General features: G+C 39.9%; 1 protein-coding gene across 18 annotated transcripts in view; it reads left to right on the forward strand.

Annotated features, from left to right (window-relative positions):
• The window catches only part of SYNRG (synergin gamma), a 98136-nt gene that overhangs the window by 74038 nt on the left and 6789 nt on the right, over window positions 1-17309 (forward strand). For all 18 annotated transcript variants that reach the window (XR_009006277.1, XM_007190229.3, XM_057535753.1 and 15 more), the window contains one exon: window positions 1318-1466. Coding sequence is in view for 17 of the 18 variants with exons in the window: in XM_007190229.3 (XP_007190291.2) it covers window positions 1318-1466 (149 nt within the window). In the remaining variant the exon portion in view is untranslated. The remainder of the gene's footprint in view (window positions 1-1317; window positions 1467-17309) is intronic.

Below are 17309 nucleotides of genomic sequence, written 5' to 3' on the forward strand. Positions count from 1 at the left end.
CTTCATGAACCAACCTCTGCTGGCTTCACACTTCTCTTCTGCAGGTTCCTCACCTCTCTCAGCCTTCACAGAATTGAAGAGAGTTAGGGCCTTGCTCTGGATTAGGCTTTGGCTTAAGGGAATGTGGTGGCTGCTTTGATCTTCTATCCAGACCACTCAAACTTTCTCCATGTCAGCAATAAGGCTGTTTTGCTTTCTTATCATTCTTATTTTCACTAGAGTAGCCCTTTTGATTTCTTTCAAGAACTTTTCCTTTGCATTCGAAAGTTGGCTAACTGTCTGGCACAAGAGGCCTAGCTTTGGGGCTATCTTGGCTTTCGACATGCCTTCCTCACTAGCTTAATCATTTATAGTTTCTGATTTGAAGTGAGAGATGTGAGACTCTTCTTTTCATTGAACACTTAGAGGCCATTGTAGGGTTATTAATTGGCCTAATTTCAATATTGTTGTGTCTCAGGGAATAGGGAGGCCTGTGGAGGAGATGGACGGGAACAGCAGGTCAGTGAAGCAGTCAGAACACATGCTACGTGGTTCGTGGTGCCCTAAAACAACTACAATAGTAACATCAAAGATCACTGATCACAGATCATAGCAAATATGATAATAATGGAAACGTTAGAAATATTGTGAGATTACCAAAATGTGACAGAGATGCAAAGTGAGCAAATGCTGTCAGGAAAATGGTGCTTATAGACTTGCTTGATGCACAGCTGCCACAAACCTTCAATTTGTAAAAAACGTATATCTAGAAAGCATAACAAAGTGAAGTGCAATAAAGCGAGGTGTGCCTGTGTAGTGATATTGACATTCCAGTTCTTTTAAACTGTTAATATTCCTGTTTTCAGTGAGTTTAATGGTATTTCCCAAATTCAAACAAATGGACTCATAAAGAAGCCAGAAAAAAAATAGCTAATACTTGGTTAATGCCTACTGTTCTCAGCCTTTTACAGTATTAACCCTTTTAATCCCTTAATTCAACCATCCTTTGAGGAGGTACTACTATTATCCCAATTTTACAGATGAGGAAACTGAAGCACAGAGAGGTTATGCAACCTGCCTGAGGTTACACAGCTAGTTAAGTGGCAGAGTTGGGACTTAAATCCAAGCAGTGTAGCTCTAGAGTCTGTGCTCTTACCAGTGAGTTTATATACTGCAGCATTAAGAGTTGATTGGTCCCAAGGAATAGTAAGTTCACGTCTGTCCAGATAGAGTCCCAGTTTCCACCTAGAATATCAGCCAGCAGTAAGGCTGTCGTGTCTTGCTCAACTCTTTCTGTACGCTTCCAGCACCTAACTCTGTCCTCTCTCACCCTGTCAGGTGTTGTTGAGGTGTACAGGGTAACCAAACGTGTGGAGCTGGGGATAAAAGCCACTGCAGTGTGCAGTGAGAAACTCCAGCAGTTGCTAAAGGACATCGATAAAGTATGGAATAACCTAATTGGCTTCATGTCACTCGCCACACTCACGGTAAGCCCACTAGACAATTTAGCAGTTGCTTTCCTTCTAGAAACCTAAGCTGTAAAGCTGAGTGTATGTTCCTATGATGGCACTTATTGGAGGATGAGGGTGTCTACTGTATCAAGTTATGTTAAAGGAAGGAGATAACATTTGTTCCATTAGTTGAATAGTACCAGGTTGGCTTCTGGGTAGCTCCCAGGACCGTTGTACCTAAATAAAATGAGAGTGTAGGAAAATGTTCTCTATCTACATTCTTCTTAAGTCACATATGTATATGCATGTCTTGCAAAGCACTCGTTTGAGTTTCTCCCTTTGCATTTCTAGTTATTTCTGTCCCCATTTGTGTCCTTTTAAAAAACCGTACGATGAAAACACTAATTCAGAAAGATACATGCACCCCAATGTTCATAGCAGCACTATTTACAATAGCCAAGACATGGAAGCAACCTGAATGTCCATCAACAGAGGAATGGATAAAGAAGATGGAATACTACTCAGCAATAAAACAGAATGAAATTTTGCCCTTTCCAACAACATGGATGGACTTCAAGGGCATTATGCTCAGTGAAATAAGTCAGACAGAGAAAGACAAATGCTGTATGATATCATTTATATGTGGAATCCAAAACATAATACAACAAACTAGTGAATATAACAGAAAAGAAGCAGACTCGGGACTTCCCTGGTGGCGCAGTGGTTAAGACTCCACACTCCTAATGCAGGAGGCCTGGGGTTTGATCCCTGGTCAGGGAACTAGATCCCACACGCATGCTGCAACTAAGGAGCCCGCCTGCCACAACTAAGACCCGGCACAACCAAATAAATAAATATTTTTAAAAGAAGAAGAAGCAGACTTACAGATACAGCGAACAAACTAAACTAGTGGTTACCAGTGTGGTAACCAACCACTAGTGGTTAGAGGGAAGTGGGAGGGGTGAAGTAGGGGTAGGGGAGTAAAAGGTACAGATTACTATGTATAAAATAAATAAGCTACAAAGATATATTGTACAACACGGGTAATATAACCAATATTTTATAATAACTATAAATGGAGTATAACCTTTTGAAATTGTGAATCACAGTTACATACCTGAAACTAATATATTCTACATCAACTATACCTCAAAAAAAATTGTTTTTTAAACCTAAGTGAAACTACCAAAAGACTGTATGATACATCTTGTTGCTATCCTGTGGTTCATTTAGCCGGTTTACTTTCTTAGGGTCTTGGATTGTTTTCATTGTTTTCCTGTTGTGAATAGTTTTACTCTGAATACCAGTAAACAAATGACTGTTTCCCCTTTTGGGGATATAGTTTCTCCAAGCGGACTTAAGAGGTCAGAGTGCATGGCTGCACGTGTACACGCACGTCTGCATATAGCTGCTGTTACGTGTGTTATATGGATTTACAGGGAGCTTAGGGGCTAGCTGACAGTGCTGTCAGCAATATATAAGTATACATTTCTTTACAGTGTATTCTAGCTTTGTCAGTTTCTTACTTTAGCAAGTGTGTAAACGATTTCATAAAAGTGTTTTTTAATTTCTTTCATTTCCTGAGGGGCTAGCCAGTGTCTCAAATGATAATTTACTATTTTTATTTCCTTTGTGTATGAACTGATCATCTGTCTCTTTTGACCATTTGACCATATATTCAATGAAATATTGTATTGACCATACATATTTCATACTTGTAATAGACTTATTCACACACGTGCGTGTGCTCATAAGATTACATCAGTTATTTTTTTCCTCTTCTATTTCTTCGCCTTTTTATTTTTTTTTAAATTTTTTACTATTTATTTATTTATTTTTGACTATTTTGGGTCTTCGTTGCTGTGCGTGGGCTTTCTCTAGTTGCAGCAAGCGGGGGCTACTCTTTTGTTGCGGCGCGCGGGCTTCTCATTGCGGTGGCTTCTCTTGTTGTGGAGCACAGGCTCTATGCGCGCAGGCTTCAGTAGTTGTGGCTCATGGGCTTCAGTAGTTGTGGCTGGCAGGCTCTAGAGCGCAGGCTCAGTAGTTGTGGTGCACGGGCTTAGTTGCTTCGCTGCATGTGGGATCTTCCTGGACCAGGGATAGAACCCATGTCCCCTGCATTGGCAGGCGGATTCTTAACCACTGCGCCACCAGTGAAGTCCTCGTCCCCTTTTTAAAATATTTCATGGGGCAAAACTATTTCATTTTTATATATTCATACTTATTCAGTTTGTCTGTGATAATATCCTTTATTTCACAATTTATCTTCCTTCCACAGCTGGAATAAATATGCTGTTCCATTTTCTTTCTTCTTTTCCTTACACTTTACCATGTGCCCCATCTGAAAGAGCAGCCAGTTCTCATTGCACTGCACTGATGGTCAGGAGGACTCCGGCTCTCCCAGCAACCTGTCTTCAACGGCAAGCACATCCTCTCTCCATTGTTGTGTTGCTTCTGGCTTGTACTATTAAGTTCTTAAAGCATTTGAATCATTTCCCAAATCTCTTATTTTGTTCCCTTTGGCCATTTTTCAATTATAACCTAATTATTTTAAAAAAAATACTGTGTGGCCAATACAATAAGAAATGAAGTATAAATATTTGAAAAGAAGAGATAAAATTATGTTTATTGGGTGATAAGAAATACTTCTAGAAAACTGAATTCAAGAGGTTAAATTTAACAAGTTTGGCAAAAATTCATAGCATTCTTTTTATTTTTAAAGACTTTTTGATGTGGACTGTTTTTAAAGTCTTTATTGAATTTGTTACAATATTGCTTCTGTTTTATGTTTTGGTTTTTTTGGCCGCGAGGCATTTGGGATCTTAGTTCCCCAACCAGGGATCGAACCTGCGCCCTCTGCATTGGTAGCACAGAGTCTTAACCACTGGACTGCCAGCGAAGCCCCCTACTGGTTCATTTTTTTATCCACTATCAATTTGTTCTGCACACCACTCTCAGATGTCTCTTTCTAAAATGCTAATCTGATTGTGTCATTTATATCCCATTTAAAATCCTGCAGTGACTCTGTGGTCTTCAGGGTCAAGTTTAAACTCCTTAGCTCAGTGAGTAAGGTCTTTTCCATCACTTGGGCTGCCCTGGCCTCTCTTTCTCTGTTAGACTGCTTTCCCCTCTGGACTTTGCGTCATTTGTCCCAGAATTCATTCCAAGAGGACTTCAGTCTGCATTAGATGCCCTTCCTGTGTGTGTCCATAGCACATTCTGTCAGGGCACTTACCACGCTTCTTGATAGTTGTGTTTGCTTGTTTCTTGCCCACTAGCTTCTCAGCTCCTTAAAAGGAGGACTGTGTCCTTTATTTCTTTTTGTTTGTTTTTTTAAATTGAAGTATAGTTGATTTACAATATTGTGTTAGTTTCAGGTGTATAGCATAGTGATCTGGTTTTTTTTTTGTTTTTTTGCAGATTATATTCCACTATAGGTTATTACAAGATATTGAATATAGTTCCCTGTGCTATACAGTAAATCCTTGTTGCTTATCTATTTATGTGTAGTAGTTTGTATCTGTTAGTCTCATACTCCTAATTTGTCCCTCCCCCTTCCCCCTTCCTTTTGGTGGCCATAAGTTAGTTTTCTATGTCTGTGAGTCTGTTTTTTATATACATTCATTTGTATTTTTTAGGTTCCACATGTAAGTGATATCGTATAGTGTATGTCCTTTTTTCCTTTGTGTTCTAACACAGTGTTTGGTGGGACTTTGTACGTTCTGTTTTATACTTTTTTGAACTTTCCAGTTTTTTTCAAGCAAGATAAGCATTTTTGTACCTCATTATTTTAATAACTGGTTTAAATTTTTTTAATAAATGGATAAGGAAAATAAAACGAAGGGAAAATGAAACTAGGGAAATAAGTTAAAGCCAGGTATGAAGTGTACAGAAATATGTGCTTTTATTTTTTTGGCCTTGAGGCATGCAGGATCTTAGCTCCTGATCAGGGATTGAACCCTCCCTTGGCAGTGAAAGCCCAGGGTCCTAACCACTGGACCACCAGGGAATTCCCCAAAAATGTGTACTTTTAAAGTGCTGGCATTTGCTAGTGGTGAGCTGTACAGTTGACCCTTTCTAGGCACTGATGTAAAGAAGACGTGATCAGTTCCATGATTCACTGTGTTCATAACATAAAAATAAACCCTCTACTCAGGAAGCATAATTATTCCTGGTAGTCAGAAAGAAACTTCTTTTGTGGGTTCTCATAAAGAGGAAACTAACATAATCTACATTATCTTCAAAAATATCCTTTCAGTAAAGAAAGCAGCAGGTTTCATGGAGTAGTTTCTTAGAAAATCTCTCCGTAGAGATCGAATGGCATAGCTCCAAGTACAAATTAGTGGAAGTCCTTCCAAGTGGGAAAAAAATAGATGAAATGGTAAACGAGAAAAAACGTGTGGCAGTGCATACTGACAGTGACCGCAAGTCTTTGCTCTGTAAGGAAAACATGTAAATTAGAACTATACCAGCTTCCAGTAAAATCGGAACAAAAACATGCAGTGATTCATAGAGGAGGCACAGCTAAGCAGTAAACATTAATTCAAATTAAAACAAGATCTCAGTTTTTACCTCCTAATAAACCCAGTGTGGGGTTTGGTTTATTTATTTGAACCCTGATTGTGTTGATGTGGTAAAATTGGACTACTTCTTAGGGAATTTATTAGGAATTCATTGATTAGGAAATTGGTACCACCCTATGGGAAAGGTGTCTGGCAACATGCTTTCCCCTCCACCTGTGAACTCGTTGAGAACAAGGACCAAGACCACATTTTGTTCATTTTCTGTCTGGCCAGGCACCGTGTAAATACCCGGTAAGTGCTGAATGAATGAAAGGACTTGAAAACATTCAGAGCGGTTGACTTGGTAATTCCACTTCTCGGAAAACTGCCTAAGGCAAGAGTTCTACATACAAACTCACAAAAAGAAGCAAGTTAAATGCACAAGTTGTTCTCTGTAAAAGTGAAAAATTGAAAATAACCTAAAAGTCCAAATCTGGAGAATTAGTTGTGTGACTCTTCATACTAGGATGTTAGGCCGCCATTTTTTAAAGAAGCACAAAGTTTGAAATAACACAGAACTATTACTACAGGGCTAGAAGGAACTATGCCAGAATAGTGATAGGGTTGTGTTTGGGTGATAAAACCCTGGTGTTTTTAAAAAATACTTCTAAATTCCAGCTGCGCATGAAGTTGGTTGGCTAGTAATGTACGTGGCGTGCCTGTGAGGCTGTGGGATGGAGAGGGACGTGTTAGCAGGTGTGTCCCCTTTGCATCACTAGCATCGCAGTTCATCAGAGCCTCTCGGTCTCACAAAGGTCTCACCTTTAGGAGGAAATCTAGAGAGTCTCTCACCTTTAGGAATCTAGAGATCAGTGTGGGTCTGGGTCTCTCCTAATTCCCCCACCTTCTGCTCCTAACCCTGTGCTGATAGGACCACATTAAGCCTAAATATCGTCATCATCATTAGCCAACTTTTACTGGGTGATTACTGTGTGCTAGACCCTATTCATAACTCTTTACATAGATATAATTAATACAACAGTCTTGAGGGTAGATACTATTATTCTCACCCTTTCTTACAGATGAAGAAACTCAGGCACAGAGATATTGGTGAGACCTGGACTCAGTCTGAAAGTCCTAAGTCTGCTTTTTCAACCACTATATTCTGCTGCCTCCTTGAAATGGGCAAGTTGGATGGGTAAAAGCAGAAAGGCAAAAGCCTTTTGGGGAAGAGTGGGTTGTTATTTAGCATCGAGGTTAATGAGATGAAACATCAGGAGTCTATCTTGGCAGCGACTTGATATAAACAGGCAAGTTCTTTTCTGTACACTTTTTCCCTTGTTTATATCCCAGGACTATAGAGTAGCTTAAAAGAGTCCCCCTTGCCACTTAGATTTTAAGTTTCTTTGTTCTGGTGACAGGCAGTTTCTTCTTGTAATTAACATTTTGAAAACTAGACTTCTAGACAAACCCATCTCTTCTGGTGCTATTAGAAAAAGATGGCTGTGGGAATTCCCTGGCGGTCCAGTGGTTAGGACTCGGCGCTTTCACTGCCGAGGGCCCGGGTTCAGTCCCTGGTCGGGGAACTAAGGTGTCACAAGCTGCCTGGCAGGGCCAGAAAAAAAAAGAAAAAGAAAAAGAAAAAGATGGCTGTGATTGCAAAGCATCTTTCTTTGCCGTGAACTCTTTAAAGAAAAGGTATCACAAAAGACCAAGTGTGTTAACCAGGTTCATTATGTATTAGTCCTTTTCAGTTTGGAGCAAAGGATATTTGGGGAGAGTCTTGGCCTGGATTACTGCTTTAAGGGAGCTGCTGTCGGTGAGATGGAAGTCAGTTTCATCCTGGTACATCTTGCTCATGAGAAAGGCTTGCCTTCTTGACTCTGATTGCCCCTCCAGACCTTTCTTTTCTTTTTTGATTGCCCCTCCAGACCTTTCTTTTCTTTTTTCTTTTTTCTTTTTCTGTAAAATACATATGCAGTAAAATGCAAAAATCTTCGTTATACCGCTCAATGGTTTTTACATATGCATACCCCATATAACCCATACTCCTATCAAGATACAGAATAGCCCATCATCCCAGAAGCTTTCCTTATGCTCCTCTGTTGTCATCACCCCACTCAGAGATAAGTCATGTTCTGGTTTTTTACACTAAGGATTAGTTTTGTTCAGACCTTTTTAAAGAAGCCATAGAATTTGGTTTTGTGATTTCAAAGGAAGCCTGTTGGGTTTGGTCACACATCTAACTTAGGAGTGTTGCCCTCTTGCTTACGGTGGTTCTAAATCCATCCACATGGCAAAATAGGAGGTAAGTGGGAAGAGTGGCCAGGCATTCTTGCCCTCTCCTTCAAACTCCCATTAGGAACATCCATTTCTAGCATCCATGTCTAGATGCTAGAGTGATTTTTACCTGACATTTTTTAGGCACCAGGGAAGGGTAGGTATCTGCCGCTAGACAACACAGGAATGCATTGCACGTTGTACATGACCGCCACTGAGTGTTTGTTTCCCCAGTTACCCATGCTATTCCAGTTATAGTTGCTTTTTTCACCAGGTTAGCTGTGACAGAAAAATAATCATTCTTTACTCAGGTATTTTTCCTGATTATACCATGGCATTTCCTCTTGATAACTGGTAGGTCCTCGGTCTATAAAACTTACTTGAACTGCCCACTGCATGAATAGCATACATTGTACAGAGGAAGTATAAGGTTAAACTTGTCATGAAGAAGACAAGATACTTTAAAAATAGATGCGTAGGGGGCTTCCCTGGTGGCGCAGTGGTTGAGAATCTGCCTGCTAATGCAGGGGACACGGGTTCGAGCCCTGGTCTGGGAAGATCCCACATGCCGCGGAGCAGCTGGGCCCGTGAGCCACAATTGCTGAGCCTGCGCGTCTGGAGCCTGTGCCCCGCAACGGGAGGGGCCGCGATAGAGAAAGGCCCGCGCACCGCGATGAAGAGCGGTCCCCGCACCGCGATGAAGAGTGGCCCCCGCTTGCCGCAACTGGAGAAAGCCCTCGCACGAACCGAAGACCCAACACAGCCAAAAAAATAAAAAATAAAATAATAAATAAATAAATAAATAAATAAATAAAATAGATGCGTAAATGTAAATGACAAAAAAACCAACATCTGTGTAATTTAATTCAGTTGCAACAAAACTATACAAACGCCAAGGACTCAGTATTAGAGGCTCAAAGCAGAGAAATCATCACTAGAGAGAGGCATAATTGAGGTTGTATAGGCAGCTTTTAACTTTTTACATCATTACTTCGTTTTAAGTAGAATTTAAAGTTATTTATTGAACTTAATTGCCACAGTCAGGGTCTTTGATTCCAGTAACACTGATGTAATAGTTACTGTTTCTTTTGCACCTAAAACCTCCTTGGCATTGTGCTGTATGCTTTCCATTCCTTCTCATTTAATCCTGGTAACAATCCCACAAGGTCAATAGTGTAATCCCCATTTTTACAAGGGCAGAAATTGGGGCTCAGAAAAGATGAAACTTGCCTGAAACTTACAAATCTGGGATTTGAATGCAGATCATTGTCTAAAAATCCATTCTTCTTCCTTCTGTGTTGGTCCCAGCTTCCAAGGTATTAAAAAATGACTTGTTTCTTCCCACAAAGACTCCATGAAACTATTCCCATCAAAAGGAGGCTGCATTACTTTTCTCCAGTGAAAAGGTTCCAGGATGCAGCTTGGGCTAAGGAAAGCCGAGTACACAGTCTTAACCTCCAAATTGTGGCTCCTGAATATTTCTTTAAGCTGGAGGTGATACTAGCAAAGTTTTACATTTCCCTTTCCCTTTCATGCTCCCTTTATCCATGGACTAAAACTCCCTCTTGTGGCAAAAGCCTATCTCCTCTGGGCACAGGTTGAAGGAACTTTTTTCTCAAGAGATAAAAAGCCCCTATTTTAGTGAGATGAGTGAATTGTTACCTTGAAGTTTTATTTCATGGTTGTGGATTGAATTGAAGTTCAGTAGGTTTGTAACCAAGACTCAGTCCTGGAAGACAATACTAATCCATTTTTGCCATATAAAATCTATGAGAAGAGACAGGACTGTTATTCTCCTGACCTGTGGTCAACTAAAAATCACCCTGGCTCTGTGATTCCACTATTACCCTCAGTATAATAAAATTCTTCTGTACTTCCTTCTGATGTAAAATAAGCAGTGAATTTCAGAGTACTTACTTCCAATTGCTGTGGAATGTCAGGAGAACAGTTTTTTTGTTTTGCTTTGTTTTTTAATTAATTAATTTATTTATTTATTTTTGGCTGCATTGGGTCTTTGTTGCTGCACGCGGGCTTTCTCTAGTTGCAGTGAGCGGGGGCTACTCTTTGTTGCGGTGCGCGGGCATCTCATTGCAGTGGCTTTTCTTGTTGCGGAGCATGGGCTCTAGGCGCGTGGGCTTCAGTAGTTGTGGCATGAGGGCTCAGTAGTTGTGGCTCGCGGGCTCTAGAGCACAAGCTCAGTAGTTGTGGCACACAGGCTTAGTTGCTCCACGGCACTTGGGATCTTCCCGGACCAGGGCTCGAACCCGTGTCCCCTGCATTGGCAGGTTGACTCTTAACCACTGCGCCACCAGGGAAGCCCCAGAACAGTTTATTTTTTTTAGTAATGATAGCATTTTTGTCATCTTGCCAGTCTGCACAGTGTTTTAGAGACAGTCTTCATCATGTCTCTGCATGGCTGTCTTCAGTTGGCAGAAGGTGGATCTGGTAGACAGAATAACGCCTCCCCGCCCCCCTAAAATGTCCACGTCCTAATGCCTAGAACCTGTGAATGTTTTACCTTATGTGGTAAAAGGGACTTTGCAGATGTGATTAAGTTAAGGGTCTTTGGATGGGAAACTTATCCTGAATTATCTGGGTGGGCCCAGAGGCATGACAAGAATCCTTGTAAGAGGATGGCAGGAGAATAAGAATGAGAAAAAGCAATGTGACAGTCAAAGCAGAGAGCGAGATTGTCAGATGCTACACTATTGCTTTTGAAGATGGAACCGTGATCCACAGAGTGTGCAGGCAGTCTCTAGAAACTAGAAAAGGCGAAGAGGCAGATTCTCCCCTAGAGCTTGCATAAGGAGGAATGCAGTGTTGCCAGCCCACTTTAGACTTCTGACCTCCAGAAGTGGAAGAGGATAAATTTATGTTGTTTTAAGTCACTAAGTTTATGCTAATTTGTTATAGTAGCAGTAGGAAAAATTACCAGAAAAAAAAAATTGTAACCAAGAATGGTTACATTGTAACCAAAATCAAAGGTGTGGAATTGCTTGTGGAACCTGTGTCTAGATCACTCTTTGTATCAGTCAAATTAAGTTCTGCAGCGGTAACAAACAACACCTCCCAGCCCCAGTTCTTAGCAATGTGAAACAACAGAGCTTTATTCCTAGCTCTTGTTCCAGATCCATCTCAAGTTGGAGGGTCTCTATGCCATGTCCTCCTTACTCAGGGATCTGGGCTGATAGAGCCAACACCGAGTGGAACATAGTTGGTCACCATGGGAGTATCAAGGGAACATGACAAAAATAGCACAGTGGTCTGGCTTCCTTCCAGAAGTGACCATATTACTTATACTCACAGTCTGTTAACACCATGGCAAGTTACACGAGTGTGCCTAATTTAGAGGGACAAGGAAGGCCCATCCTACATTTGTCCGGAAGGAGGAGAATAAGTCTACTGGTAAAGAACACTAAAATACTACCAAACTCTTCTTCCTTAATAATGATTTTCTTGGATGCCATTTTAGTAGTTTATTACTGGCTAAAGATTCAGGATTAGAACAGAAGCAAGAAAAACTACAATCCTGCAGCCTGTGGACCAAAAACCACAGTTACACAAAGACAGAGAAGATGAAAAGGCAGAGGGCTATGTACCAGATGAAGGAACAAGAAAAAACCCCAGAAAAACAACTAAATGAAGTGGAGATAGGCAACCTTCCAGAAAAAGAATTCAGAATAATGATAGTGAAGATGATCCAGGACCTCGGAATAAGAATGGAGGCAAAGATTGAGAAGATGCAAGAAATGATTAACAAAGACCTAGAAGAATTAAAGAACAAACAAACAGAGATGACCAATACAATAACTGAAATGAAAACTACACTAGAAGGAATCAATAGCAGAATAACTGAGGCAGAAGAACGGATAAGTGACCTGGAAGACAGAATGGTGGAATTCACTGCTGCGGAACAGACTAAAGAAAAAAGAATGAAAAGAAATGAAGACAGCCTAAGAGACCTCTGGGACAACATTAAACGCAACAACATTCGCATTATAGGGGTCCCAGAAGGAGAAGAGAGAGAGAAAGGACCAGAGAAAATATTTGAAGAGATTATAGTCGAAAACTTCCCTAACATGGGAAAGGAAATAGCCACCCAAGTCCAGGAAGCGCAGAGAGTCCCATACAGAATAAACCCAAGGAGAAACACACCGAGACACATAGTAATCAAAGTGGCAAAAATTAAAGACAAAGAAAAATTACTGAAAGCAGCAAGGGAAAAACGACAAATAACATACAAGGGAACTCCCATAAGGTTAACAGCTGATTTCTCAGCAGAAACTCTGCAAGCCAGAAGGGAGTGGCATGATATACTTAAAGTGATGAAAGGGAAGAACCTACAACCAAGATTACTCTACCCAGCAAGGATCTCATTTAGATTTGATGGAGAAATCAAAAGCTTTACAGACAAGCAAAAGCTAAGAGAATTCAGCACCACCAAACCAGCTCTACAACAAATGCTAAAGGAACTTCTCTAAGTGGGAAACACAAGAGAAGAAAAGGATCTACAAAAACAAACCCAAAACAATTAAGAAAATGGTCATAGGAACATACATATTGATAATTACCTTAAACGTGAATGGATTAAATGCCCCAACCAAAAGACATAGACTGGCTGAATGGATACAAAAACAAGACCCATATATATGCTGTCTACAAGAGACCCACTTCAGACCTAGGGACACATACAGACTGAAAGTGAGGGGATGGAAAAAGATATTCCATGCAAATGGAAATCAAAAGAAAGCTGGAGTAGCTATACTCATATCAGATAAAATAGACTTTAAAATAAAGAATGTTACAAGAGACAAGGAAGGACACTACATAATGATCCAGGGATCAATCCAAGAAGAAGATATAACAATTATAAATATATATGCACCCAACATAGGAGCACCTCAATACATAAGGCAACTGCTAACAGCTATAAAAGAGGAAATCGACAGTAACACAATACTAGTGGGGGACTTGAACACCTCACTTACACCAATGGACAGATCATCCAAAATGAAAATAAATAAGGAAACAGAAGCTTTAAATGACACAATAGACCAGATAGATTTAATTGATATATATAGGACATTCCATCCAAAAACAGCAGATTACACGTTCTTCTCAAGTGCGCACGGAACATTCTCCAGGATAGATCACATCTTGGGTCACAAATCAAGCCTCAGTAAATTTAAGAAAATTGAAATCATATCAAGCATCTTTTCTGACCACAACGCTATGAGATTAGAAATGAATTACAGGGAAAAAAACGTAAAAAAGACCAACACATGGAGGCTAAACAATACGTTACTAAATAACCAAGAGATCACTGAAGAAATCAAACAGGAAATAAAAAAATACCTAGAGACAAATGACAATGAAAACACGATGACCCAAAACCTATGGGACGCAGCAAAAGCGGTTCTAAGAGGGAAGTTTATAGCTATACAAGCCTACCTAAAGAAACAAGAAAAATCTCAAGTAAGCAATCTAACCTTACACCTAAAGGAACTAGAGAAAGAAGAACAAACAAAACCCAAAGTTAGCAGAAGGAAAGAACTCATAAAGATCAGAGTGGAAATAAATGAAATAGAAACAAAGAAAACAATAGCAAAGATCAATAAAACTAAAAGCTGGTTCTTTGAGAAAATAAACAAAATTGATAAGCCATTAGCCAGGCTCATCAAGAAAAAGAGGGAGAGGACTCAAATCAATAAAATCAGAAATGAAAAAGGAGAAGTTACAACAGACACCGCAGAAATACAAAACATCCTAAGAGACTACTACAAGCAACTTTATGCCAATAAAATGGACAACCTGGAAGAAATGGACAAATTCTTAGAAAGGTATAACCTTCCAAGACTGAATCAGGAAGAAACAGAAAATATGAACAGACCAATCACAAGTAATGAAATTGAAACTGTGATTAAAAATCTTCCAAAAAAAAAGAAAAGAAAAAAAAGATTCAGGATTATATATCCCAGTCTGACTCTGGGACTTGTCAGTGTATGCAGGTCATGTCTAATATAGCTGGGTTTTTAATCTTTACTAAATGCATGACATACTTGCCAGTTAAAGTAGGTGATATGCAATTTAAGGTGCCTGTAGAGGGCATACCTCCTTATAGAATTAGGGCCATTTGATTGGTGTCACGCTGTGTACTACAATAATCTCCCTGCTAATAGATGTGTATTTATAAAGGTTAATTTTATCATTTGAAAGATTAATATGACTACAGGGTAATTTATGCAGAGCCTTATGATTTGCACTGGAGATTACGATATGACCTTTTCATTGGCTTCTTTTATTCCTTTGGTAAACAGGTATTAAAAGGGCTTTTATTAACTTGGATTTGATTTCAAGATTCAGAGAGTTTCCCCGGGTTCTAATTATTTCTCAAATAGTCCTCATTCAGTAACATGATAAATGTCTATAATGTAGATTATAGACATGCTACTATGTTTTTAACCTCTTCAAAAAGCTTGTTAGATTTTGTCAAAATGAATAATTGTGATGATCATTTAGAGTATTTTATCCTTTCCAGAGCCCTTTTTATGTATCTGTGAGAGTCCTAACACTAATTGAAGGAGGGAGGGAGGGAGTGCAAGTGAAATTGTTACTATTTTACAAAGGACAGGATTGGACAGCAGACAGATGATAATTCCGCCTGCTTCTAGGTTTGACCAAATTGGCCGTGATTACACTAAAAAACAAACAAAAAATTATTCTCTGGCTTGGCTAAGGCCATGTAGGTTCACACAGTTGAAACTTCCACCTCCCTTTTTCTTCTCTGAGAACTGTGTATCCTTCCTTCCTTAAGTGTTGATCCAAATGGATTCAGCTCAGGTTTAAGAGAGGTTTATGGAACCTAGCACATGGTTTACTATTTCAAATTAGCAATGGATGGGGAGGGACTTCCCTGGTGGTCCAGTGGCTGAGGCTCCACGCTCCCAATGCAGGGGGCCCGGGTTCCATCCCTGGTGAGGGAACTAGATCCCATATGCATGCTGCAACTAAGAGTTCACATGCCGCAACAACGATCCTGAGTGCTGCAACTAAGACCCAACGCAGCCAAATAAATAAATAAATATTTTTTAAAAAGATACTTATTTCATATTAGAAAGAAATGATTGGGGAAATATCATATATAATCTACACATTTTTCTAGGGAGAAACCTTTTTTTTCTGGGGAAGAATAATACAGTTTTGCAAATACAAAGACAGTATAGTAACTCCTCAGTGGTTCAGCCTAAAGTAACTATAGAACATGTAGCTATTATTTTATTGTCAAATTTGCCATCATCCTGGTCACCTCAGTATTCATGAGGAAAAACCAGCCAACATGCCAGGCTCCCAGATCTTTGACTCTCTGGACTACAAGCCCCTTGTCTCTGTTTCACTTAAGCCACCCACCTGCATGATCACACTGGACTGTGTTATCACATCACCCTGCAGAGCCTGGGCAATCTTAAACTCAGACATCTTTCTGAGCCCAGCTTGGTAACTCTAGAACTTTCTCACACTTGACTTGCTCTGCTCTTGTTTTTGGTTCTCAAGACAGGACAATGGACCCTTTTACTTTGTTCCTATCAACTCCCTTCCATCTTCACTTCTTTCCCACCTGCTTTGTCCTTAGTGTTTGAGGTTATTGATGTCTGTCATAGGACAACCAGCTGTCCCGGTTTGCTCAGAACCAAGGGGTGTCCTCAGAGCTAAAATGGCAACAGTCTGGCACAGACCAGGAAGGTGGTCACCCTAGTCCATTGTATCCATATGTGGACATACTATATGGTGGTGCTGCATGCATCTCTTCCCAACCCCATGTTCAGTGACATCACATTGGTAGCTCGAAATCGACCATAGGGGGAGCATTTATACCATGGAAATCAGCAAATGCTTCAAATCAGGGCTTGACTTGTTTTGTTGATTGTCTAGACTTCAGGTGATAGAGAAAATGTTAATAATGTAGATTAAACTTAAAAGTATGCTGTGTCTGTAGCCATTATGTTGTGAGTAGAACCAAAAGTTGAGGAAAGATTCTCCAGTATTCAAGAACTATTATCTGATTCAGCAAAGAAGTCACTCATGTATTTGACAGACAAGTGAAGTTCTGAAGTACGTCTGAGTCATTTCACTCTAGCCCTAGTCCTTCACATGAAAACATCAGCCTTCGCATCAGAACTAACGCTCTTTCAGGAAAGCAGGCAAAGGTTGTTGATCTAAGAGTTGGGCAAAAATCCAAGAAAGCATTTTGTTTTTTTTTTTTGTTTTTTTTTTTGTTTTTTTTTTTTTGTTTTTAATAGAAAGTCTTTATTTATTTATTTATTTATTTATGGCTGTGTTGGGTCTTCGTTTCTGTGCGAGGGCTTTCTCTAGTTGTGGCAAGTGGGGGCCATCTCTTCATCGCGGTGCGCGGGCTTCTCACTATCACAGCCTCTCTTGTTGCGGAGCACAGGCTCCAGACGCACAGGCTCAGTAATTGTGGCTCACGGGCCCAGTTGCTCCGTGGTATGTGGGATCTTCCCAGACCAGGGCTCGAACCCATGTGCCCTGCATTGGCAGGCAGATTCTCAACCACTGCGCCACCAGGGAAGCCCCAAGAAAGCATTTTGTGAGAACAAGATACTATGTGGGATTTACAATAAAGATGATGGTATATTTTATTATTTGTAAATTGTGTGCTACACATTCTTTATATCAGTAAAATTTATAATCAACTTACATACGTGTGTGGGTTTATGTGTATATATGTATTTATATGCATGCACACATACGTCTTCCTCTTTGGAAAGTCAGTTCTTAATAGTCGGGGAGGGGAGCAGTTTTGCCCCAAATTAGCCAGGGATCCTACATGCAGAGGACATGTCTTACAGGTCTTTTAATCTCGTCTTACAATTATCCAGCTTAAAATGTCAATGGTGCCAAGTTTGAGAAACTCTGCTCTAGGGCATATATAAGAAAAATAAATTTAAGTTCACGTATACCTAACTTTTACACACTAAGAATCCAAAATCTTTTTTTCTTAATTGTTTTAATTGAAGTATAATTGATTTACAGTGTTGTGTTAATTTGTGCTATACAGCAAAGTGATTCAGTTATACAT

The sequence above is a fragment of the Balaenoptera acutorostrata genome, chromosome 20 (genome assembly GCF_949987535.1).
Source record: "Balaenoptera acutorostrata chromosome 20, mBalAcu1.1, whole genome shotgun sequence".
NCBI classification, from domain to species: Eukaryota; Metazoa; Chordata; class Mammalia; order Artiodactyla; family Balaenopteridae; genus Balaenoptera; species Balaenoptera acutorostrata.